Source organism: Pecten maximus, chromosome 4, assembly GCF_902652985.1.
Source record: "Pecten maximus chromosome 4, xPecMax1.1, whole genome shotgun sequence".
In the NCBI taxonomy this organism is placed as follows: Eukaryota; Metazoa; Mollusca; class Bivalvia; order Pectinida; family Pectinidae; genus Pecten; species Pecten maximus.
Window position 1 is genome coordinate 43,665,005 of NC_047018.1, and position 27,818 is coordinate 43,692,822.

General features: G+C 37.3%; 2 protein-coding genes across 2 annotated transcripts in view; one reads left to right on the forward strand and one right to left on the reverse strand.

Moving 5' to 3' along the window:
* Window positions 1-12,197, forward strand: part of LOC117326172 (coiled-coil and C2 domain-containing protein 2A-like) — a 62,132-nt gene extending 49,935 nt beyond the window's left edge. The window contains 5 exon segments of the mRNA XM_033882812.1: window positions 999-1,150; window positions 1,665-1,784; window positions 4,545-4,705; window positions 10,338-10,413; window positions 11,122-12,197. Of these exon segments, the coding sequence (XP_033738703.1) occupies window positions 999-1,150; window positions 1,665-1,784; window positions 4,545-4,705; window positions 10,338-10,413; window positions 11,122-11,310 (698 nt within the window). The 3' untranslated portion in view covers window positions 11,311-12,197.
* Window positions 11,949-25,779, reverse strand: LOC117326173 (A-kinase anchor protein 7-like). Its single transcript, XM_033882813.1, has 7 exons — window positions 25,654-25,779; window positions 19,066-19,178; window positions 17,471-17,607; window positions 16,575-16,741; window positions 15,373-15,468; window positions 15,055-15,186; window positions 11,949-13,640 (listed from the first exon to the last, which is right to left on the reverse strand). Exons 2-7 carry the CDS (start codon window positions 19,174-19,176, stop codon window positions 13,522-13,524), a joined length of 762 nt encoding a protein of 253 aa, XP_033738704.1. The 5' UTR covers window positions 19,177-19,178; window positions 25,654-25,779; the 3' UTR covers window positions 11,949-13,521.
* Window positions 25,780-27,818: the final 2,039 nt, after the last annotated feature.

The following is a 27,818-nucleotide window of genomic DNA, read 5'->3' on the forward strand; positions in this document are numbered from 1 at the left end:
TAATGGTGGATCATAGATGTATAAGGGGGGTATATACAAATGTATTTCTGTTGTAATTGTGGATCATAGATGTATAAAGGGGGGGCATATACAAATGTATCTCTGTTGTAATGGTGGATCATAGATGTATAAGGGGGGGGGGGGGGGGGGGGGGTATATACAAATGTATATGGTGGATCATAGTGTTTAAAGGGGGCATATACAAATGTATTTCTGTTGTTATGGTGGATCATAGATGTATAAGGGGGGCATATACAAATATATCTCTGTTGTAATGGTGGATCATAGTGTATAAAGGGGCATATACAAATGTATCTCTGCTGTAATGGTGGATCGAAGATGTATAAGGGGGCATATACAAATGTATTTCTGTTGTAATGGGGGATCATAGATGTATAAAGTGGGGCATATACAAATGTATTTCTGTTGTTATGGTGGATCATAGATGTATAAGGGGGGCATATACAAATGTATTTCTGTTGTAATGGTGGATCATAGTGTTTAAAGGGGGGCATATACAAATGTATTTCTGTTGTAATAGTGGATAATAGTGTTTAAAGGGGGGTATATACAAATGTATTTCTGTTGTAATGGTGGATCATAGTGTTTAAAGGGGGGCATATACAAATGTATTTCTGTTGTTATGGCGGATCATAGATGTATAAAGGGGGGCATATACAAATGTATTTCTGTTGTAATTGGGGATCATAGTGTATAAAGAGGGGCATATCAAAAGGTATCTCTGCTGTAATGGTAGATCATACATATCTAAAGGGGGCATTTCAAAATATATCTCCTCTGCTGTAAAGGTGGATCATAAATGTCTAAAAGGGGGAAAGGGGGGCATATCAAAATATATATCTGCTGTATTGGTGGATCATAGATATAAGGGGGGGGGGGGGGGGGGGGGGGGGGGGGAGCATATACAAGTGTATCTTAGTAATGGGCTATGTACAAGTCTACCTGTATAGTCTCATCAACATCAGCCCCTATTACAGGTACTGCTATCCCCGAGGGCCCCACAGCCTACGTGATGACGGAGGAAGGAAATGACCTTTGGATCTGGAATGCTGGGACAGGCCATCACTATAGCGTTCATGACAACTACTGCCCCCTACAGACTGTTGGCTGTCTGGTGGATGCTGAAAATGTTAGTGTTTTATCTAAAGATGATGAACTGGTTCTTATCACAAATATCTGTCTATTGTAGAGTCAAAATTGTTTTTAATTGTTACCAACTCGATCCCTCAGTACATTGTGACACACCATATACAAGACTTGTCAGTTTTGTCAAGCTTACTTAGTTTGTAACGGGTTGTTGATGGCAATGAATTGTTTAAATTTAAGGAAATGTGAACTAGGTAACATATCAGTTTCACTTACAAATTGGGAGAAAAATAAAGTAAAAGTTAAATCAAAATCATCAAAAAGAAATTCACCTTAACTTGAAGTATGCTGGTTACAGCTTCAAACAATACGTCAAATGTTAATAATGTTTTTGTGAGATAGCAGACGATACCTCAACAAGTCAGTCTAAAACCACTGGAGATTCGTTAACAAATTAGTCATATGTGTATAACATCATCAAAACATGTTCCATTTCATTCGGTCGGTTATTGACAAAATAGACAAAGAAATAACTGGATACTTGATTTTTATCACAGATCTACGCAAATATACAGCAATATGACAAACCATCCCAGATGAGATTTGATATCAAGGCCACATCTGACTGGAAACCGTTCTTCACACGATCCTTTGCCAGGTCACTTCCATCTATTCAGGTAAAAAGTTGGATGGAACTTTCGCAAAAACTTTCCTGAGAATTTTCTAGATCTGGAACTCATATTTCTCACACTTGCACATTGAGTTTGTAGTGATAATAATTGTTTGATTTATTAAGAGTCCTTTGAAAATGTTACATACTTTCAAATAAAATGAAAACGAAAACATCCGTGTCAAATAAGTTCCATTGAGTGGTACCTGTGTATTCATCTTGTAGGTTTCAGGAAGTATTCACAGTCCTATTAGTGTAAATAAATAAAATCAAGAAGAAGGGAAGCAACTCCTGACGCCATGTTTCCAATTAGTATGTTCTATGATCAACTCTGGTTGTTTGGCAAATACACTGATTAGAAATCTCGCTTTAGGAGTTCTGTTTTTAGCTCACCTGCCCGAAGGGCAAGTGAGCTTATGCCGTGGCGCGGCGTCCGTCGTCCGTCCGTCGTCCGTCCGTCCGGCCGTCCGTCCGGCGTCAACTTTCCATTCAAGCAACTTCTTCTCAATAACCAAAAGGCCTAGAGACCTAATATTGGGCCTGTAGCATGCTGGGGTGAAGGGCTACCAAGTTTATTCAAATGAATGACCTTGACCTTCATTCAAGGTCACAGGAGTCAAAAAGGCTAAAATCTTCAAACAACTTCTTCTCAACAACCAACAGTCCCAGGGAGTTGATATTGGGTCTGTAGCATGCTGGGGTAAAGGGCTACCAAGTTTGTTCAAATGAATGACCTTGACTTTCATTCAAGGTCACAGGAGTCAAAAAGGCTAAAAAAAAATTAGACGACTTCTTCTAAGTAGCCAAAAGACCCAGGGACTTGATATTGGGTCTGTAGCATGCTGGGGTGAAGGGCTACCAAGTTTGTTCAAATGAATGACCTTGACTTTCATTCAAGGTCACAGGAGTCAAAAAGGCTAAAATCTTTAAACAACTTCTTCTCAATAACCAAGAGTCCCAGGGAGTTGATATTGGGTCTGTAGCATGCTCGGGTGAAGGGCTACCAAGTTTGTTCAAATGAATGACCTTGACTTTCATTCAAGGTCACAGGGGTCAAAAAGGCTAAAATCTTTAAACAACTTCTTCTCAATAACCAAGAGTCCCAGGGAGTTGATATTGGGTCTGTAGCATGCTGGGGTGAAGGGCTACCAAGTTTGTTCAAATGAATGACCTTGACCGTCATTCAAGGTCACAGGAGTCAAAAAGGCTAAAATCTTTAAACGACTTCTTCTCAATAACCAAGAGTCCCAGAGGCCTAATATTTGGCCTGTAGCATGCTGGGGTGAAGGGCTCCCAAGTTTGTTCAAATGAATGACCTTGACTTTCATTCAAGGTCACAGGAGTCAAAAAGGCTAAAATATTTAAACGACTTTTTCTCAATAACCAAGAGTCTCAGGGAGTTGATATTGGGTCTGTAGCATGCTGCGGTAAAGGGCTACCTAGTTTGTTCAAATGAATGACCTTGACCTTCATTCAAGGTCACAGGGGTCAAAAAGGCTAAAATCTTTAAACAACTTCTTCTCAATAACCAAGAGTCCCAGGGAGTTGATATTGGGTCTGTAGCATGCTGGGGTGAAGGGCTACCAAGTTTGTTCAAATGAATGACCTTGACTTTCATTCAAGGTCACAGGAGTCAAAAAGGCTAAAATCTTTAAACGACTTCTTCTCAATAACCAAGAGTCTCAGAGACCTAATATTTGGCCTGTAGCATGCTGGGGAGAAGGGCTACCAAGTTTGTTCAAATGAATGACCTTGACCTTCATTCAAGGTCACAGGGGTCAAAAAGGCTAAAATCTTCAAACGACTTCTTCTCAATAACCAACAGTCCCAGGGAGTTGATATTGGGTCTGTACCATGCTGGGATGAAGGGCTACCTAGTTTGTTCAAATGAATGGCCTTGACCTTCATTCAAGGTCACAGGGGCCAAAAAGGCTAAAATCTTTAAACGACTTCTTCTCGATAACCAACAGTCCCAGAGACCTAATATTTGGCCTGTAGCATGCTGGGGTAAAGAGCTACCAAGTTTGTTCAAATGAATGACCTTGACTTTCATTCAAGGTCACAGGAGTCAAAAAGGCTAAAATCTTTAAACGACTTCTTCTCAATAACCAAGAGTCCCAGAGACCTAATATTTGGCCTGTAGCATGCTGGGGTGAAGGGCTACCAAGTTTGTTCAAATGAATGACCTTGACTTTCATTCAAGGTCACAGGAGTCAAAAAGGCTAAAATCTTTAAACGACTTCTTCTCAATAACCAAGAGTCCCAGAGAGTTGATATTGGGTCTGTAGCATGCTGGGGGTAAAGGGCTACCAAGTTTGTTCAAATGAATGACCTTGACCTTCATTCAAGGTCACAGGGGTCAAAAAGGCTAAAATCTTTAAACAACTTCTTCTCAATAACCAAGAGTCCCAGGGAGTTGATATTGGGTCTGTAGCATGCTGGGGTGAAGGGCTACCAAGTTTGTTCAAATGAATGACCTTGACCTTCATTCAAGGTCACGTCGATCAAGTATGCTTAAATCTTTAAATGACTTTTAGTGAAAAGCCAAAGTGCAGAGAGACATTATATTGGTCCTGTAGCATGCTTTCAAATAACTGCAGGATCCATATATGAAAAGATCACTGCATTGCAGGTGAGCGATTTGGGCCCATTGGGCCCTTGTTTCTTTTGATAATACAAATTCAGTCTTTAACATGTACTCTGAACATGTCCCACCACAAAAAATATCGGCGTTAGTTAATAACCTTTTAATTTCATCTTTTGAAAGCCCGAAGCCCTGCGGTACATTAATGCTGATCCAAATGGAGCACGAGACATCCAAGAGAAAATTGAGAACATGCTGAAGAACCGCATCATGGAGTGGCGATCACGTTATATCACTCGATGGAACAGGCACTGCACGCAAATCATGAGGAAAATCCTGCCAGTGTAAGTTAGGAACCGTCTGGTAAAGTTAGGAACTGTCTGGTGTAAGTTAGGAACTGTCTGTTGTAAGTTAGGAACTGTCTGGTGTAAGTAAGGAACTGTCTGTTGTAAGGTAGGAACTGTCTGTTGTAAGTTAGGACCTGTCTGTTGTAAGATAGGAACTGTCTGGTGTAAGTTAGGAACTGTCTGGTGTAAGTAAGGAACTGTCTGTTGTAAGGTAGGAACTGTCTGTTGTAAGTTAGGAACTGTCTGGTGTAAGGTAGGAACTGTCTGTTGTAAGTTAGGAACCGTCTGTTGTAAGGTAGGAACTGTCTGTTGTAAGTTAGGAACCGTCTGTTGTAAGGTAGGAACTGTCTGTTGTAAGGTAGGAACCGTCTGTTGTAAGGTAGGAACTGTCTGGTGTAAGGTAGGAACTGTCTGTTGTAAGGTAGGAACTGTCTGTTGTAAGTTAGGAACTGTCTGGTGTAAGTTAGGAACTGTCTGGTGTAAGTTAGGAACTGTCTGGTGTAAGTTAGGAACTGTCTGGTGTAAGGTAGGAACTGTCTGGTGTAAGGTAGGAACTGTCTGTTGTAAGTTAGGAACTGTCTGGTGTAAGTTAGGAACTGTCTGGTGTAAGTTAGGAACTGTCTGTTGTAAGGTAGGAACTGTCTGGTGTAAGTTAGGAACTGTCTGGTGTAAGGTAGGAACTGTCTGGTGTAAGTTAGGAACTGTCTGTTGTAAGTTAGGAACTGTCTGGTGTAAGGTAGGAACTGTCTGTTGTAAGTTAGGAACTGTCTGGTGTAAGTTAGGAACTGTCTGGTGTAAGGTAGGAACTGTCTGTTGTAAGGTAGGAACTGTCTGGTGTGAGATAGGAACTGTCTGTTGTAAGTTAGGAACTGTCTGTTGTAAGTTAGGAACTGTCTGGTGTAAGTTAGGAACTGTCTGGTGTAAGGTAGGAACTGTCTGGTGTTAGGTAGGAACCGTCTGGTGTAAGATAGGAACTGTCTGGTGTAAGGTAGGAACTGTCTGGTGTAAGGTAGGAACTGTCTGGTGTAAGATAGGAACTGTCTGGTGTAAGGTAGGAACTGTCTGGTGTTAGGTAGGAACTGTCTGGTGTAAGTTAGGAACTGTCTGGTGTTAGGTAGGAACTGTCTGTTGTAAGGTAGGAACTGTCTGTTGTAAGTTAGGAACTGTCTGGTGTAAGTTAGGAACTGTCTGTTGTAAGTTAGGAACTGTCTGGTGTAAGGTAGGAACTGTCTGGTGTAAGTTAGGAACTGTCTATTGTAAGTTAGGAACTGTCTGGTGTAAGTTAGGAACTGTCTGGTGTAAGTTAGGAACTGTCTGGTGTAAGATAGGAACTGTCTGGTGTAAGTTAGGAACTGTCTGTTGTAGGTTAGGAACTGTCTGTTGTAAGGTAGGAACTGTCTGGTGTAAGTTAGGAACTGTCTATTGTAAGTTAGGAACTGTCTGGTGTAAGTTAGGAACTGTCTGGTGTAAGTTAGGAACTGTCTGTTGTAAGTTAGGAACTGTCTGGTGTAAGGTAGGAACTGTCTGTTGTAAGTTAGGAACTGTCTGTTGTAAGTTAGGAACTGTCTGGTGTAAGTTAGGAACTGTCTGGTGTAAGTTAGGAACTGTCTGGTGTTAGGTAGGAACTGTCTGTTGTAAGTTAGGAACTGTCTGGTGTTAGGTAGGAACTGTCTGGTGTAAGTTAGGGACTGTCTGGTGTAAGTTAGGAACTGTCTGGTGTAAGGTAGGGACTGTCTGTTGTAAGGTAGGAACTGTCTGTTGTAAGTTAGGGACTGTCTGGTGTAAGTAAGGAACTGTCTGTTGTAAGTTAGGAACTGTCTGTTGTAAGTTAGGAACTGTCTGGTGTAAGTTAGGAACTGTCTGTTGTAAGGTAGGAACTGTCTGGTGTAAGGTAGGAACCGTCTGGTGTTAGGTAGGAACTGTCTGTTGTAAGTTAGGAACTGTCTGGTGTTAGGTAGGAACTGTCTGTTGTAAGTTAGGAACCGTCTGGTGTAAGGTAGGAACTGTCTGTTGTAAGTTAGGAACTGTCTGGTGTAAGTTAGGAACTGTCTGTTGTAAGGTAGGGACTGCCTGTTGTAAGTTAGGAACTGCCTGTTGTAAGTAAGGAACTGTCTGTTGTAAGTTAGGAACTGTCTGTTGTAAGTTAGGAACTGTCTGGTGTTAGGTAGGAACTGTCTGGTGTAAGGTAGGAACTGTCTGTTGTAAGGTAGGAACTGTCTGTTGTAAGTTAGGAACTGTCTGGTGTAAGGTAGGAACTGTCTGGTGTAAGGTAGGAACTGTCTGTTGTAAGTTAGGAACTGTCTGGTGTAAGTTAGGAACTGTCTGGTGTAAGGTAGGAACTGTCTGTTGTAAGTTAGGAACTGTCTGGTGTAAGGTAGGAACTGTCTGGTGTAAGGTAGGAACTGTCTGGTGTAAGGTAGGAACTGTCTGTTGTAAGGTAGGAACTGTCTGGTGTAAGGTAGGAACTGTCTGGTGTAAGGTAGGAACTGTCTGGTGTAAGGTAGGAACTGTCTGTTGTAAGGTAGGAACTGTTTGGTGTAAGTTAGGAACTGTCTGTTGTAAGATAGGAACCGTCTGTTGTAAGGTAGGAACTGTCTGGTGTAAGTAAGGAACTGTCTATTGTAAGTTAGGAACTGTCTGTTGTAAGTAAGAAACTGTCTATTGTAAGTTAGGAACTGTCTGTTGTAAGATAGGAACCGTCTGTTGTAAGGTAGGAACTGTCTGGTGTAAGTAAGGAACTGTCTATTGTAAGTTAGGAACTGTCTGTTGTAAGTAAGAAACTGTCTATTGTAAGTTAGGAACTGTCTATTGTAAGTAAGGAACTGTCTATTGTAAGTTAGGAACTGTCTATTGTAAGTTAGGAACTGTCTGGTGTAAGGTAGGAACCGTCTGTTGTAAGATAGGAACCGTCTGGTGTAAGTTAGGAACTGTCTGGTGTAAGTTAGGAACTGTCTGGTGTAAGTTAGGAACTGTCTGTTGTAAGGTAGGAACAGTCTGTTGTAAGGTGGTCACTGTCTGTTGTAAGGTAGGAACTGTCTGGTGTAAGTAAGGAACTGTCTGGTGTAAGGTAGGAACCGTCTGGTGTAAGTAAGGAACTGTCTGGTGTAAGGTAGGAACTGTCTGGTGTAAGATAGGAACTGTCTGTTGTAAGGTAGGAACTGTCTGTTGTAAGTTAGGAACTGTCTGTTGTAAGGTAGGAACTGTCTGGTGTAAGGTAGGAACTGTCTGTTGTAAGGTAGGAACTGTCTGGTGTAAGGTAGGAACTGTCTGGTGTAAGTTAGGAACTGTTTGGTGTAAGGTAGGAACTGTCTGTTGTAAGTTAGGAACTGTCTGGTGAAGTTAGGAACTGTCTGTTGTAAGTTAGGAACTGTCTGGTGTAAGGTAGGAACTGTCTGTTGTAAGGTAGGAACTGTCTGTTGTAAGGTAGGAACTGTTTGGTGTAAGGTAGGAACTGTCTGTTGTAAGGTAGGAACTGTTTGGTGTAAGGTAGGAACTGTCTGTTGTAAGGTAGGAACTGTTTGGTGTAAGTTAGGAACTGTCTGGTGTAAGGTAGGAACTGTTTGGTGTAAGGTAGGAACTGTCTGTTGTAAGGTAGGAACTGTCTGGTGAAGTTAGGAACTGTCTGTTGTAAGTTAGGAACTGTCTGGTGTAAGGTAGGAACTGTCTGTTGTAAGGTAGGAACTGTCTGTTGTAAGTTAGGAACTGTCTGGTGTAAGTTAGGGACTGTCTGGTGTAAGGTAGGAACTGTCTGGTGTAAGGTAGGAACTGTCTGTTGTAAGGTAGGAACTGTCTGTTGTAAGGTAGGAACTGTCTGTTGTAAGTTAGGGACTGTCTGGTGTAAGGTAGGAACTGTCTGGTGTAAGGTAGGAACTGTCTGTTGTAAGGTAGGAACTGTCTGTTGTAAGTTAGGAACTGTCTGGTGTAAGTTAGGGACTGTCTGGTGTAAGGTAGGAACTGTCTGGTGTAAGGTAGGAACTGTCTGGTGTAAGTTAGGGACTGTCTGGTGTAAGGTAGTAACTGTCTGGTGTAAGGTAGGAACCGTCTGGTGTAAGGTAGGGACTGTCTGTTGTAAGGTAGGAACTGTTTGGTGTAAGTTAGGAACTGTCTGTTGTAAGGTAGGAACTGTCTGTTGTAAGGTAGGAACTGTCTGTTGTAAGGTAGGAACTGTCTGGTGTAAGTTAGGAACTGTCTGTTGTAAGTTAGGAACTGTCTGTTGTAAGGTAGGAACTGTCTGTTGTAAGTTAGGAACTGTCTGGTGTAAGTTAGGAACTGTCTGGTGTAAGGTAGGAACTGTCTGGTGTAAGGTAGGAACAGTCTGTTGTAAGTTAGGGACTGTCTGGTGTAAGGTAGTAACTGTCTGGTGTAAGGTAGGAACCGTCTGGTGTAAGGTAGGGACTGTCTGTTGTAAGGTAGGAACTGTTTGGTGTAAGTTAGGAACTGTCTGGTGTAAGGTAGGAACTGTCTGTTGTAAGGTAGGAACTGTCTGTTGTAAGGTAGGAACTGTCTGTTGTAAGGTAGGAACTGTCTGGTGAAGTTAGGAACTGTCTGGTGTAAGTTAGGAACTGTCTGGTGTAAGTTAGGAACTGTCTGTTGTAAGTTAGGAACTGTCTGGTGTAAGGTAGGAACTGTCTGTTGTAAGGTAGGAACTGTCTATTGTAAGTTAGGAACTGTCTGTTGTAAGGTAGGAACTGTCTGGTGTAAGGTAGGAACTGTCTGTTGTAAGGTAGGAACTGTCTATTGTAAGTTAGGAACTGCCTGGTGTAAGTTAGGAACTGTCTGTTGTAAGTTAGGAACCGTCTGGTGTAAGTTAGGAACTGTCTGGTGTAAGTTAGGAACTGTCTGGTGTAAGGTAGGAACTGTCTGTTGTAAGTTAGGAACTGTCTGGTGTAAGGTAGGAACTGTCTGGTGTAAGGTAGGAACCGTCTATTGTAAGTTAGGAACTGTCTGGTGTAAGTTAGGAACTGTCTGGTGTAAGTTAGGGACTGTCTGGTGTAAGGTAGGAACTGTCTGGTGTAAGTTAGGAACTGTCTGGTGTAAGTTAGGGACTGTCTGGTGTAAGTTAGGGACTGTCTGGTGTAAGGTAGGAACCGTCCGGTGCTATTTTAAATGTTTTGTCACATTGGTACTCCTTTTTAAAAAGTATATGATAAAGGGAAGTTGAGTATAAATGACCTTGTTTTTGGTCAAATAAAGGCAGAGTATGAAATTAAGATATATCAATACAAAAGCAGTATTTTTAGTTCTAATGGTCAAAGACCTGAAGCTTATGACATTGTGCATCACCGGCCACCTGTCTGTCCATCCACAAACAATACAGGATTTAAATTTGCATTTCATTCAAACCATCAAAAATGTATAAATCATTGACACTTGTTCAAGCTGTTGACACAATTAATCTAAATTATGATTACATAATCTAAATTGATGTTAAAGTATAAAATTAAGTCACGTTAAAGTACATGTACATCCAGTGTATTCTTATAATAATAAAATTACCAGTAGTGGGGGGGGGGGGGGGGGGGGGATTCATGTGTCAACATTAGGATGCGAGATGCTCATCCAGTCATGTCCTTTCTTTGTACAGTCTTGTTGCTATGTCATTTTCTGTCTTGTTTACATATTTTTACAGATTGGAGGAAAACCTTGGAAAACCACCAGATGCACAACATCTGTCTGAACTGGAGAAACAGTTCTCTACATATAAGGTAACAATGGAGAATTTGAGAAATAAATTTTATGTTCAGTTGAGTTTCAGAGAATATAAAATAAAATGGAACTGGAAACGTTTTAACAGAATTTCCATAGAAAGATTAAACCAGGTTTTCTGAAAGACTTAAGCCTTGTAGACGAATCTGTTCAGCTTATACCTCCATCATGTATCCAGATCTGAGAGAATAGGCGGGGTCAATCATAGCAGGCAAAGGAGACCTCAATTTCGTCTATTTATTGTCAGCGGTTTCGCCCGTACAGTGGGCTTGATCCGGTCCTGAAGTCCACTGTATGGGCGAACCGGTCGACAATAAATAGATGAAATTGAGGTCTCCTTTGCCTGCTGTGATTGACCCCGCTTATTCTGCATTGTTTCTTTACTTCAATCACCCTGCATACTTTCGGGTATCCAGTCTAGGGACCCGGGAACCCAGAATTCCACTAATACATAACCTCACCGGTGTTGGCTCTACCCCCTATTTACAGATCTGAGAGAAATGCTAAAAGAAAAGTTTTCCAAGATAATGAATTCATTTTTGATACTGAATACTTCCACCCATGCATTTTTAAGAAAAAAAAAATATTGCCTGAAAACTATCAATTATGTACATTTATAATACTCCAGCTGTACTTGTCAATTTCTTCCCTCACTCTTTCGGAAGTTTGAAACTGGACTAAACCTACATGTATTTTTTTCCTTTCAGGTGTCTGGTTTCCCCATCAACATGCCGTTTACAGGTCTGGAATACATCAATGAACGAGTGTATTCCACAGGCGTGCATGCTCACGAGACGAGTGATGTTGAATTTGCCCTTGCCGTCTATGTACACGCCTACCCTAACTCGGTGGCATCCGTCTGGGTTTATGTGGCTTCACTTATCCGCCTTAGGTAGTGGATCATGTGACTTGTATCAACATTCCGTCCTGATAACTGTGATTGAAAGAAGTCCGTCCAAAATTGTTTAAAAATAGGTGAAGTCGTAGAACTAAGAAATTTGTACAAGCCTAGAACTTGTGTGTCTGTTGAGTTTTCCAGGATTCTGGTATGTAGATAGCATCTTCTGTTTTACTTTAGAAAACATTCATTGGAGGGCAGCTGTACAATTTATTTGGAAATCTGTGATTCATTTTGGTGGTTGTGATAATAAGATCTTGATCTTTTTATACCTTCTGGCAATGATCAGGAAATGTAATCATTGTTACAAAATAACACTTGCTATATGGACAGCTCTCTAATCCGTTAAGAATCCTGACCTTAAAAATAAAATTGTGTGATACCAGACATTTATTCATTTAGATAATTATAGTTTCAATATTTAAAGGATTTTAAATTATTTATTTATTTTAATACTTGATATTATGAAAATAACATGGTTTTGCAGGCTATACAAAAATCATGAAAAACAAAATCTGTATATACATAGAACTATTTTATGTTAGTCAACTTCATGTAATATTATTTGAAAATGATATACATGGTAATCTTAAAAATTATGAATAAACCTATTAAAAGAATCAACAAAACAGTTAATGTTGTTGAAGATATTTTTTATTTAATTCCTGTACATCTTCATTTCATGAATTGATAAATGCAGAATTAAAATATAAAATATTTGTTTAATCCGTTTAGCACCATAAATAAAGGATTTTACACGAGTGTCTTTGTCATGAATTTATCAAACGACTTTTAATAAATTCCATATGACATCGTCAGGAGTGTAAGAATCTGTTTATCACATAACTCATATTAATGAGTGTAAATAAATTTCTATACAAAACAGGCACATTTTCTTTTGGATGATATGTATTTCTCTACAGAGACAGTCATGCGACGTCATACCCACTCAGTATGTTAATTGTGACGCCCTAAACTATCTTCGATATTACAATAGTCTTACAAAATAGTCATATGTCTTACAATATTTATGACAAAGTCGTATCACATGGTAGAGTAGCTAGGTCAGTTATGTGGTAAATATTCTGTTAACACAATCCCAGCAGCATAGTGAATGAAAAAGCTTGGTACTGTTATAAAAATATAAAAAATGGATGACATAAAAAGTCACTATCGACGATAAGAGTGCCATAACTACAATGTATAAAAAAAATTATCAGGTTCTTAATTGGCTTCATAAAAGTCTTGCATGTGTATATTTCCTTTCGACAACAATTCAGACTTTTTCCAATGAAAACACCTTTTACATGTAGTAACACTCTACACCAGCATTATTGATACCAATTGCAAGTGTTTTATAGAAAGCAAATAACATTTTTTGATGCGCCAATATATACCAAACTCACTGATACATTTCTGTGTAGCCATCAAGCCAAATTGGCCAGCGTTGTGACATAATACAAGAATGTATGGCTAGAAAAAAACAAATGTGTCGCCAATTACATTTGTCAGAGATGAAAATGTTCAGCCGATTGGCTGATTTCAGCCTTTTTGAGAATATCAGTGTAATGTAAACTTGTAATTTTTCCCATTGAAAAGATTGAGTAATCTAATTTTCAGCCTTTTTGTCCTTAGTCCATTTTCATCTCGGATTTGTGTGAGGTGGTCAATGATGTCCTTCTGCGAGACATTTTGCGTGTCAAATTGGATTTCTTTCTATAGGCCAATCACCTTGTAGATAGTGACATAGAAATATATTTCATAGCTGCTTATATGATCAAATTACCAGATTTTTAGTCTCAACAGCAATGGGACAAGAGTATTAGAAGTTTGGTTGAAGAATCATGAGTTTTGGTATCGATAAATTCATTAGCTAGATATATTATCCTTTTCATCGAGTGTTTTCATTGTCTTTATAATACCACACTAAACCTAGTATTTCGATGAACACTACTAAGAGGAATGTTAACACCTGTTTTTGTTGGTTTGACATTATTCCTTAACCAAAATTTTGAACAAGCGTATTGTGACCAGAAACACATTAGGCTCCAAGTTCACTGTATATATGTGTTCCTATAGACTAGATGATATATGCCATGTCACAGGGAATTTTTAAAATAAAAATAAATAGATCTACATGTAGAACCTTGAAAAAGTACAAATAGGAAATCCAATGGCATTCTGTCTGCCTGTAATGTCCGAAATTCAGTTACAATCTCTCTATGCCTTTTGTAGCCGATTCCACGTCCTCAGTGTCTTTCACTGATTCATCATTATAAGATAAGTACTTTTCCGGGGAGGATAGAGATGAAGGCTTTGGACCTGAAACTTACAACAGATTTACAAGATATTATATCGTTTGATATGATATTGCATTTTAATAATCCAATAGCATTCTGTATTTCAGTACAAGTTTAGGAAACAAATATGCTAACTTAAATATGTTATTTACAAGATATTTATAATAAGTCTAAATAAGAAGTTATTATTAACGTAAAATAAAAAATAAACTATCAAAAGCCCTTTAGGATCATCTGCAGTTAGTTATTAGCTCACCTAGTCCGAAGGCTATTGGTTTTATTGCTATACACGACTTCTTCTCTCGAATTATGGACTGGATATGATTCATATTTGACTAAAAGTATCCGTAGGTGATGGGGTTTTAAATTTTTTTTATACCTAAGTGGTTGGACTGACCCTGAGGGGCGGGGCTCAATCAACAAAATAAAGCAAACTCTTTAAAATCCTTATTCCTTCGGAATAAAAGGACTTGGTCCATATTTGGTCTGAAGCATGCTTTGGTGAATAGGAACCTATTTTTTTTTTTTTTTTTTGATAAACGGTGAAGCTGGAACCCTCGAGGTCTGAAGGGTTTGGCTCAGTAGGGGAAATATTTCAACGTTTTCAAAACCCTTCTGTTTCAACGACAGGATTCAGTCCAAATTTCATCTGAACCATCCTTGGGTAGACAAAATTAACTGAGCTAGTTCTTTAAAATCTTTCCTTCATAGGAATAACATGATTTTGTCTTAAGGTCCTCATATTAGAGATACGGATGCCCTTGTGCAATCACTCTGTCCGGCCCTTTGTCGGTCCACAAATTTAGTTCCCAGCTGTTAAAATTAGTATTTATTGACCAAATTACATGAAATTTGTCATGATATTTCATTTACAAAAAAGACATAGTGAGTTCAAAAATCAAGGTCAAAGGTCAAGGTCATTAAGCTTAAAGGTCAGGGTAATTTTTGTATCTTTTCTCTGATGAATATTTTGTTGGTCAGAATTAAACAAGGACCGGGGTCAACTGACCAAAGATCAAGGTCACTCGGTCAAAGCTCAAGGTCATTTAGGTCCAAGAGGAAGTGTTTTTGTCATAATCACTGAAATACCCAGGTGAGAGCAAAACACAGGCCCTCTGGTAATTTTAGCGTACAGAGGTCTCAAGATGATATGGTCATAGACATGTTACTATAAAAAGTTTGTCGGCCTCTCGCCATTCTTGTCGTTATTCTATTCCCAGAAATAATTAGGTTACTTAACACATATTGACAGTAATGCACAAATTTTAATTTCATAGTTTTATTATAAATAACCTTCCCCAAGTTAAATTTGATATAAGCAATAATATATATATATATATATACTGTAAAAGTAGAAATGTTCACAGCATGGAAATTTCCGCTTATTTCGCGATCATTAAATCACCGCGAAGATATCTACACTCGAATCAATATATACATACCAAACTGAACTTCATGCAGTATATCATAATAGCCTTCATTTGCTTTCATTGAGCAAAGCTGGATGCTAGTGACGGACTCGCTTCCAAAGAAATGGTCATAGAACGACATTGGTACTTCCAGACGTTCTGGACCTACAAGGTATCCGTGATTGTTTATAGATGAATATGAAACACCATAATTAACATTTTAACAACCAATTACGACAATTAAATCTGAATTTTAGAAAAATCGATGTCTTTAAAATTTACTACCTACACTTAATTTGTATATATTTATATATTCTCAGTAACCATTTGTTATGACTAAATCATGTTTACCTGTAAAGGTCTTGGCCACTGTCAAATGTGGAGTGAAGTGTGATCTAGTATCTGTGGTATAAATGCCGTACTCTTCAAAGGAAGCCTGCACAATATCTGATTTGAAGACCGAAAGCATATACATTATTCTTTACGCATTTTCGCATTGACAAGCATTTTTATGGCATGGATTTACATTGTTTTTACATTCTAAACAATAGTAAAATAATTGCTTGTTGTGAGAGAAATTATGTTTAAATACAAGAATTACTTGTGATTATGTATTATATGCCCTACTTTGTCAGTATAGTAACTTTTCAGCAATAAGTTTCTGTATTTCCCTTAAACACTCCGTATCAGGTCGGTTTGTGTTCCCTGAAAACGGAGGTAAAAACCAACAAGGACCATGGATGTTCAAGGGGCAATAAACCCATAAAAAAACAAACCCAGCAAACCGTCATGTAAATAAAGTGACGATATGGCAGCTACTTGTATACATGTTTCGAGACGTGTAAATATTGATAAAGAAAAGAGCAAATTTCGCAAAATTACTCATTCTCAAAATTCACCCAGACATATTCTTACGCAAATACCACTCTTGCTGGGAAGTGGGAAGAAAGATCATCTCTCTTATTACATAACTTGTTCCAATTAACTAATTTGTAGTTCAGCTTGAGAAGTCATAACATAGAAAACGATCCTAAAGTATTCTCCCCCAAATCAAAGGTTTTAAAAAAATCACAAAACATTAAAATCAATGTAAACTGTGTGGAGGTATCCAAAATACAATGCAACCAAAGGTATTTATATATACAGTGTACCAGGTTTCGTTTGAATAACACAGGTACATGTAATTTCGGAGAAACAGAGCTACACACAAAATCCAGATTACCAACATCTCTTATTTACTGTCACTGGGCCATACATTCTGGATGATATTCTGTAAATGAAGGCTGTGTTGAGATGTCCACTTGGATGTCTAAGTACATACCAAATTTGGTTAAAGTTGGACTTGAAATTTTTATGCAACGGATCTTAACGCAAAATGTTGACTGACTCCGCCATTGTCTAACAACTTAACTCTTGCTTTCCCGCCTTTTCGACACATGGGAGGTAAAAATAATATAGTAATGAAATTTTAAGGCTTTCTCCTACCTCATTGTATAATTATATCCCGTTTAAAATATTCTTAAAGAAATAAGTTAAAATTGTATAATGATTACCATGAGCATGTTGAAGGACGTCACCCTTCTTGGCATCTTTACCATGTACTTCTGCAAATATCACTCTGTCACCGAAGCTTCCCATGCCTGCTATGTCTAACACTACAGGAGAGTTCCTGTACTCCGAATGTAGTCTAGACGCACACAAGTCAAGTGCGTCTTTTGCTCTTAAACAAAGATTTCATCATATTTGAAATATTCACTCTGACATGTGGCAAATGACTAATATCTGCTGTGAAAGCCTAGATTAAGAAATGGTTTTATTAAATAGATTGGCTATAATGCTTATTGCAACTCATAATGACTGTCTTTATGTAGATTTAGGAATTCATAATTATTTTCAAATATTTTTTTTTTTTTTTTTTTTTTGTCTGTTTTTGTTGATGTTTTTGCTATCCCTTATATATATATATATATATATATATAGAATAAAGTTGAAATGTCCATGTGACGGTAAATAATAATAAAATAAAAAGTCAAACACAGATCTGCTGTCTCCCTAGTACTTTCGCGGCAACATTGTGGATAATCCCCTGAAGAGCGGCACAATGTAGCCGCGAAAGTACTAGGGAGACAGCAGATCTGTGTTTGACTTTTTATTTTGTTATATATATATATATATATATATCAAAAACACGTTCGATATGTAAAGCATGAGCGCTTTCATTATATCTTCAGACGCTTTATCGGACACTGAGCTAGTATATAATATATATTAAATTTTTAGACTTTTAGAACTATCGATAAAAAGGGAAAGACATTAATTATTACCCATATTGGTATTGGGAGTTTACAGAAAACACACATTTGAATCCAGTAGCAGATGCAGTATTATACATGTATGTAAAATCAAGAAAATAATTTTTCAATTCTTTAATGAATTAATTACACTGTACCTTTGTTTCTGATGATAGTCAGTCAAGCTGATGACCATAAGTGTAATATGGGATTTATGTACAGATGTCATGGCATTAAGCAGGGATGCATTCTTGGACACGATTGATTTCTGGACCTGTTCCATCTCTCTTAATATCTAAAATATATTACATAGAATATTACTTCACATGAGTTTGTATTTTGTAAACAGATATATGGTAAAATGAGGATGTACTATTTTTTATTTGATTTTATAAAGTATAGTATAGTACCATATATTTTTTTTTGTATCAACCAATAACATAGGAAATGACGTCACCGTTTTTAACGTCGCTTTCTATTGGCTAATACAGCGGCGTAATAATTTCTAAAAAAAATTGCCCATTGATAAAACAGATTTTCGCAGTGATTGTGTACAGTAAATCAAATTAGAAGGATTCAAAACTGGAATGCATTCCCATAATTTACCGCTTCACAAAATGAAATGATAATAACAAAATGAAAATCAAAAATGAAAATAAAAAGCAGGAACATTTTCCCAGCTTTCTTTAAAAGCCAAAATATCACTTTACTTAATCTTTTACCATAATATGCTGTATTGTTTTACTCTCAAACAATTTTGTAAACGTACTAGTGGACTATGATCTTCCGGTCTTTTTATTTTAATTTTAAAATGAAGTAACAGTTGTATTTGTGGTAATGAATCATTCATACAAACCAAATTTCATCAAAATGGGACAAAATCTACATTTCTGATTAATTAGAGACTTCCATTTCATCACCATGGCAACCAAACTTTTCAAAACTGTTGCTTGGTTTGCAGAATCCCTCAAAAACAGTTTCGGCAAAATCATACATAATCTAATTTTTTACAAATTGGATGCCTCCAATCCATTACCATGACATGCCTCCAATTCATTACCATGACAACCAGACTATTCGAAACTGTTTTCGTTGTTTTAGGCATCCTTAAAAACACGTTCATTGTATATACCAAATTTTAGCAAAATTAATTTCTATCAACCAAAAGCCAGAAAATGGCGGTCATATTTTAAAATCCAAAAATAGAAGTTGCAGTTGAGATGGTAATGTTAGTACTTCCAGTACTTTGATTCTTAATGTTCTCCATGGAGTACGTCAAGAATCTCGTTAGTCAACATTTGTAAATGAAAATTGATATGTACATTTCAAATTATCAGAAGCCTGTCAATTGTCCAATTACAAAAAGGATTTCACCAAAGTGTTTATATCATGTCATACCACAAAGATATACAAATTTTCATGAAAACCAGTCATTAGACATCATTGACCAATCAGAAGTTTCCACCGGGAGGCCGTTTTGTGGACAATGTCATTTTATTTTGTTTCTTCATAGAACGTGTCTTATACATACCATTCATTTCCCAATTAAATAGAAAGTTATGGCTCATAATGTTGCAGCCAATCAGAGGCTGTGATGGCGGTCATGGTGGCTTTCGGAAAAAAAAAGTCTAAGTGGCAAAACAACTTATCATCGATTAAATTGATTAATTGGAGCAATGCTACCGGAAACGTGTATACTAGTATATTATCATTTAGGACTTAATCATTCGCTCCTCCTTATATACAAATTTACCTCTCGATTTGTAATTTGAAATGCAATGAAATGGTCTGGAGTTTGTTTTTTCCGGTAGTGCCTGGCTCCACTGTTTGAGGACCTTGGTCCGGTTGTACGGTCTCGCCACATTTCTGAAAAAAATGAGGATATTAATATGATGTTTGGGTAATTACATATTTGTACAAACTGTAACATGACAATGAAATAACAGAAAGTGTTCTTTCCAGTTACATTTCTGTAAATAAGTGCAACATATATTACAAGTTGTTAGCTTTTTGTCATACATATCGGCAGAAGAAGAAGAAGAAGAAGAAGAAGAAGAAGAAGAGGAAGAAGAAGACTATTCTTGTTTTAACACTTACCAATAAGTATGGTGTTTGAAGAAAATCCTTGTGAAAATGAAAGTCAATATTCAGTTTATCGACTGTAGGTCTTATGGCGCGTGAATACATATCACATGCAATATATAATAAAAATGTGAAACAGCAAGTCAAAAGTGGAGTACGAGTTTCCAGGAAGTACAGCTCTTATCTTATTTGCTTATTTGAAAATTTCACTTTGGGGATGACGAAACATGTTTTTAGAAAGCAATAGTAACGTTGTCCCTAGCCTTGGTTTCCTGAAACACAAACTCCTTTAAGGTATTGCCATAGGACCTACGTGACCAACGTATGAAGTTTGATCAAAAGTCATTTAAAGGTACTGAAATTCACGTCCTCGCCCACGTAATAAAATATCGGAAAGCTATTATATATATAATTCACTTGTAAGTAAAGATACCGAATAAGGAAGTGAGAGGGGAAGGAGAGCCCATGAAATGATGACTTAGCATATTGAAATGAAAAGAGAGAGAGAAAAAAAAAGAAGAAAAAAATCCAAAGTGTACAAGGTTTCTTGTCGGCACATTGTCAGGATTAAATTTCAAGTTTGGTATGGTTTTCCAATTTCCCCCCTATTCATTCACAAATTTCAATCTTAAAGTGTTGTTTTTGCTATTTGAAGTATATTTTATACAGAATACTGACTTTGTATAGTTTTCATAACTAAAACTTTCATGATTAAAGAACTCAAGTAGACATCTTGTTTGGTAAATGTGGTGTTTATTTACTTAGTATCAAAATGACTTCGTAATCAACTCGAAGACTACGGCTATTGTAATTAGTAATTCCAAAAAGAAAAGATTGTTGATAGAAAATGCTTCAGTAAGTGTTTCTAATATCTATAAGAGTTTTTGAACTTCTTGGCATTCCAAAGACTTGATTGGTTGATTCCCTCACAGAGTTACATAGAAGTTGCACAAGGGACTGATATCTAGCCTTGCTTTAAACCGTCTGGAATTGGTAGTTAAAATGTTATGAATAATCCTGTATTACAGCCATTGAAGTTTGTTATTTTTTATTACCTGAAATGATAATTTATAGATAGTTTCCCAGTCTCTGTTAGTTAGTTCAAATTCCCCCCTCCCAATTTGCTTTACCAGTTGTCTTGAGTTATTGTTAAAAAGTTAAAGATATCCTTTACACATTTTGATTAATCAACATTGAATATGGAATGGTATTATCTGCTGTACCACTGTATTCTCCAAATCTAGAAAGTTAGTTGTACTAATTAACTGAATCATCTTAAATACTGATGGTTTCTTCCAGTAACACATGTAAGTCTTAATGCATCTTGATCTTAAGTAAGGCTTGAAAGTTTGGACAAATGAAGAGGAAGCGATATTCATCTTCTATGTCACCAGAGTGGCAAACTTTAGACAAACGCTCATTTCTTGCAGTATTTTGATATCGACCAGTTTTAATGTACAGAGTATGTGCTGAGAGACAGTTAACACTATATATATATAACTTTTTGACTCGTGCACTGACCGGGCCTCGAACTCACGATCTACGGTACCCAATCGCCTAGCCAGAAATATCCCGCAGCTTATACCGCTGCGCCACATCGGCGTTCTAAAAAAGAACGTTTCAATGGCGCAGTGATGGACGTCCCGATACCCTGACATGATCATTGTGGAAGTCGTCTATAAGATGATATGAATACCTGGATCGCAATGTATTTACATACATGGATACGAATTGTACATATATTATATATATTTCTCTCTGTACAACTACGACAGGAAATTCAAATCTATATCTTCGGATCAATACACGGATGATTTCTTAGTTTGCCCAGAGACATATATACACAGAGATTGGTAACTCTCTATATGTCCTTGTGTTAACATATTGGCCCCTGACCTTCCCACAATCCTTTGCGGTCGCTCGGTTCAGTCTTCACTTGACGCCATATTAGAGAAATCGTGAAAACCAGACACATAATTATCGATAATTTCTATTTGAAATCATCACCAAGATCCAATTATGTGCTTTAATTTTATTAATATCAAAGTGCAGAAGTGTCATCAAAATGAAATATATCACAATTTGCTGTCCAAGTGTTTGTATTTTGAGTATGAAAGTCAAGCACACCGCAGGAAAGATCGGCGGGAATCTCCAATTTTCGAAAAGTCCCTATGGGGTTTTCGAGAATATGGATAAATGACAACAGTGTGCATGATAAACAAGACCACATTCCATAAGTATGATAGTTTTTGGTTAATGTGGTAACTTTTGTAGTGGCCTAAATAAAACGATGTGCTTTTTGTGTGCGTTTAAAATTGACGATGTTTTGGTCTGACGTAATGGCTGCTTAATTACAAACTTGGACATGTCGAATAGGACTCAACGGATTTTCAAAAATACGGATAAATGACAACAATGTGCATGATCAATAAGACTATATCCCATAAGTTTGATAGTTTTTGGTTAATGTGGTAACTTTTGTAGTGGCCAAAATAAAACGATGTGCTTTTGTGTGTATTTAAAATGACGATGTTTTGGTCTGACGTAATGGCGGATTAACCAGAACATGTCGAATAAGTTCCAGTACATCGATACACACATGCGCAAAGCCCGGCAACACTCTGAAATCTACTCCAGTGTTGCCGGAAATTTCCCCGAGATGTTGCGATTGGGGGAGTATATACAAATCCGACGGGGAGTATCTACCCGAAGGGCGTAAGGACATGGCTGGGGTATGTTTTATAGTCATACATGGCATTTTAATATACTATCGGAAATATGAAGATGCCCACGGAATTCTACGCTATTTCCTTTATACATATCAGTAATTCGTTAATCTCATAAACTTGCCGTGTTTGATTGATGCTCAATATTATCCGGCTGCCCTTCTGTCAAACGACAATGGCTATGATTTTTGTCAAAAATACCCAATAATCAGACATTGGGAGAAAGTGGAAAAGTTTAAAATCTTCCGCGCAAAGTCGCAGACAGGAAGATGTGAAAGCTAAATTCGTGATGTTCGAAGCAACGCGAATAGGAAGTTGATAGCAAAATACGGTGGACAGAGTTTTGACATCAAACATTGACTGCAATAAACTATTAGTAATCAACAATTCGTTTGGATTACAGCTATAAAGTAATTATATTGGCACGAACAATTCCGACGGAGAAAATCTCTCTCCAATATCTGAATCCGACGGGGAATATCGGTACACAAAGTCGCGACTGTGTGATACTTAAGCATTGAACTGCTTTCATTTGGAAGTTATGGGCTGATGAATGCCAACTGGACAAAGGTTACTTTAATGAAGCCCACTAGCGCATCATGTTGAATTTGTCTTTATCCAGTTGGCATTCATCAACCCATAACTTCCAAATGAGAACAGTTCAATGCTTATATTTACATTTGACAACGATTTTTAAAGACTACAGTGGAACTTCGTTAACTCGAACTCGGATAACTCGAATACCCCGCTTAACTCGAAGTACCTCGCCGGTCCCGGTCAACAACTCATCTACCCGTTCGCTCAAGCGGAACTAATCTCTGACACACCGGTAGATCTACCCGGCTGATGTTTTTACAGGTGTAGAAATGAAACAGTCACCGGCGCCTATTAAATCTTTAAACTGCTGAAACAATAGCGTAATTACTGCCGAGGTGTTCAGAGTACAACTGTAACGGTCAGCGCTGTCTATTAAATCGGATAAAACGCCAACTCAGTTACAGTAACATTTTATACGCACATGCGCAGCCCAACTTCCGGTGCTAATACACATGGAAATGGCGTGGTTATCAATAAAAAGTAAGTAGGCCGATCAAACAGTATTTTATATATGTCCAATAAAAGGTAATGGTTCTGTTACGTTTTGTATGCAATCTGTGTTAAACTTAAACGGTTATTTGTTTTGACATTAATAACTTGTTATTTTGTCGATTTCCGTTTTATCGTTTACCTTTTGCAAACATGACTTGCACATCAGATCGTTATTGAAGTGACTAAGTGAAAGAAACTTTATCGTGACTATATCGGCAAAACTACACCAAATTACAAGTGACATAACGAAACATTACATATATATTTACATGTATTGACCAGTCTTCACACTAAACTGATGAGCGACAGAGCGAAGTTATAATGATTATATAATGTTGACAAATATTGACCAAACTTTTCACCAAAAACGATAACTCGCTTAATTCGAACACTCGGATAACTCGAAGTTTTTTCGTGGTCCCGTCGACTTCGAGTTAACGAAGTTCCACTGTATATCAAGGAATTGTGTTCCTACGATGAATGAACAAATTATTATCGTCAAAGACGGAACAGTCTTTTCAACAGCCATCTTTCGTTATCGCCGACGTGACAATTATGACGTCACTATAGTAATAACGCCATAATAAATATTTGGAAGTTATGGACTCGTAACCTTCAGACGTGTTCAGGGTTCAGTTTCCAAAATGTAATAAGTCTAACTGAAAACTGAATGGGTCCAGTTGCTATCGATCTTATGAAGCTCAATTCCACTTATGATATTGTTCAGAATTAGCGAAACAACCTAAACACTGTATACAACAATTTGATGAATAAAGCTCCACGGAGCATTCGCATCTAACAGAAAATGTTTCTAACCTCCTCCGTAAGCCAAGTGAAATCATTTAAATCAAATACGTTAGATGCATGGTTGTGCTGTTCTACTCCCGGGAGCTACTGCCTCTCTCGGACGCTTAAATGTCGTAATATAGATTGCAAAACAATTTACTGTTGGCTATTCTGGGAAACTTTGATTCAATCCTGTATGTAACGAATTACTGATATGTTGTGTTTACACGTGAAAATGTCCAATTGACAAATATCATATAAATGATAACAGGAATTGTACACCTCTGAGAAGCCAGATTTTTCCTTTATTAAACTTGTTTTCTCGTATCTATTTTTGGAAATCGGATGTCATGCCATAGCAGAAAATGGTGAAAAATCATATGTCGATGTGCTCGTTTTCGAGCTATTGTTGATCAAATATAGAATACCAATTTATGTTACCCCTTACCAATGAATTTTGAAGTAGAGACTTGAATAATGTCAACACTTATTTCCTTTAATTTTCATGATAATGCCAACAGGTAAAAAGAGTTCGTTGAGGCTTCACGCGCCAAAAAAAGGATTAAATCCAATTTCGTTAACTCCAAAATTAATCGTTTTTTTTACGCCTACAAAAATACGCCTAAACGTCAACGGGTAAGAAGTCCCTGGATCAAACGTAAAAAAAAATATCTGGAAATAATTGAAATCATGTGCCATATTGATTACAAATATTTGATATCCGAATAAAAATCAAATGAAAGCCTGTGTACTGATATTCCCCTGTCGGATTCAGATATTGGAGAGAGATTTTCCCCGTCGGAATTTTTCGTGCCAATATAATTAGCCAGTTAAGGTACTTTATAGCTGTAATCCAAACGAATTGTTTATTACTAATAGTTTATTGTAGTCAATATTTAATGCCAAAACTCTGTCCATCGTGTTTTGATCGCGATTATTGGGTATTTTTGACAAAAATCATAGCAAATTCGTCGTTTGACAGTAGGGCAGCCGGATAATATTGAGTATCAATCAAACACGACAAGTTTATGAGATTAACGAATTACTGATATGTATCAAGGAAATAGCGTAGAATTCCGTGGGTTTCATAATATTTCCGATAGTATGTTAAAATGTCATGTATCACTATAAAACATACCCCAGCCATGTCCTTATGCCCTTCGGGTAGATACTCCCCGTCGGATTTGTAGATACTCTCCGTCGGATTCGTAACTTCCGGTGTCACCCGGTGATCCTACGTTATTTATACATTTTCGGGGCCTGCACTTCTAAAGTTGCAATAGCTGTCTACATCTTCGCTAGCCAAGGCTTCTGATTACGTAACACTACACTACACTACACTACACGAACGTGTATTGTTATGTAATCAGAAGCAGATGAGCTGTCTAGTGCGTGGTGTATTTTGCAATGTAAAAAACTGAACTAACGCTAAAATGTGTGGCATATATATAAATATCTTTTACTGTATCTGTTGATAAACGTCTTGGCATTTTTGCTGGCCGGTCATAGCTTCCTGATGCATACGATATGAAAATAAATGTAATACATATGTATCTTGCTTTACGTTCTTCATTTGACAAGTTCGGATTATATCCGGTAAAGTGCAGTTAGTATCAAGCCTGGTCTTCTATAAATTGCATCAAATCATAGAGACTCACCTTGTGTTAACGCCCTGATAGAAATCCAGTTGGATCCTCCTTACTAATAAGTTTGTCTAGTCTGTATCCTAGCTCTACGGACGTATTTTTCATTTAATTAAGTACATATGGGATCATGGTCGACATGGATTGATAGTACAAGTCGTGTGACTCACTTTACCACCTGTAGGTAGGCCTATCCGCTAAGTTTTTATTATGCAATATTATAAATATTTGTTTTAAATGAATATTTTACCTTGAACATATCGCATTTATGTATATCAACATCTTAATAATGAAAACGTGTATGGGACTATATTTTGTGTTGCCTTGGCGACGAGAATAGCTGACTGCCTGCTGTTCCACTACTGTACACACAGGTACGATAAGTATAACAATGTTACAAAGTGACGAACTTACGTCATTCCGTTGCGACCGAATTTTGCAATCTGGCGGCGGGGTTTTTAATTTGGTTAACGTGATTGTCAATTTTGTTGCTTGCATGGACTGATTGAAGGGATGTGAACCTCGTGCAAATGAAGTGAACTGCGTCAATTTTGTTGCTTGCATGGACTGATGAAGGGAAGTGAACCTCGTGCAAATGGTACATGAACTGCTTCGCAGTTCACTTCATTTGCACGAGGTTCACTTCCCTTCATCAGTCCATGCAAGCAACAAAATTTACAATCAATCCTTAAATGAAACTAAAAAAATTGACATCAATGCTTAAATGAAAGGTGTCTTTGTTTTTTGTATCATGTGAGCTATTATATGTTGAAAATTTGAATAAAATGTTAAATGAAAAAAAAAAATAAAATAAAACATGATCAGACATATTGCACCAAATAGCCATGCCGTTATACTCACAAGTGTCTATAGCAGGTCGTGCGAGCGTTTGTTTGATCATATTTGACTTTATTTAAGCATTGATGTCATTTTTTTTTTAGTTTCATCGGGGTATAAAACAAATTTTGTTTGCAAACTGTATGAATCCGCGTAGCGGATTCTTACAGAAGTTTGGCGGCTGTGAATAATATAAAACAATTTTAGCACATAGGGATGCATTTCAATCACCAAAACTGCTCTTATTAGGCACTCTGAACTAAGCAAGAAGCCCGTCGCTAGGAAAAATAGTTCAGCGGTTGAGTTTGAGGTAAAATATGCATATTTCTGAAAATAGAACTAAATTCTCGAAAATATTCCTCTTACTGTGCTTAGATGTCTTAGTAGTATCGAATATGGGCGTTTTTGTCATTGAAATGACTTACCATTAACAAACACATCCGTATAATAACTACCCACCTTAGAGATTTTTTTGAACGAATTAATAAAAACAAAAAACAATTATAAGCAAACATGGAAAATACCTGCCTATTTGAGAAAACCAAGCGACAAACTAAACACAGCCGAGCGATATCGATAAAAGTGGTATCGTGAACACCTCACCCGGTCAACAACCACTTAAAATTCAAGTCCCGGAGTATTTACGAACTTAATATTTTTATCGATGATGTACTATCGAAGATAGGGAACCCCATATGACTGAAATCTACAAACCGTGCAGGGATAGGTGCATCGTATTATTAATGTGTGCAATGTATCAAACAAACAGCTGTTGTTTTTGTGGGGTTTTTTTTGTGTGTGTGGTTTTTTTTTCAGCTGTAAATTTACATAAAAACAACAACAACAAAAAACTAAAATTGACAAATTTTGAACAACTACAAATGTTAGCCTTGGTCATCATCAAGACGGGTGCCGATGAGATACCAAACAGAAGAAAATTAAACATAGAAAAAAAACTTTCAATAAAATTATCAGAACAATTGAACCAAGTTTTACGAAGATCATTAGTCATTCACATGACGTCACACATGATTCAAAGTTTAAAAAGTTACGCGAATCTTAGATTAAATACAGTATGTTAAATGACTGTGATTTTTATCGTTTTATGATTGCTCGAGGAATATCAATTTTCTCATGTAAACAATTCCTTGTAATAACCTAAACAAAGTAAATAGCATAATACCAATTCACTTCCGCCTTCCTGGTCCGGTGACTATTTTCTCACCAGGTTATGTAAGAGTTATCTCCATTCTTACACAATTTAGTCGTCTGCTTGCACGGCCGAACCGAACTGAGGGAACTGTTTTTGACCTGAAAGGAAAGGATTGTTTGAAACCAGGAAA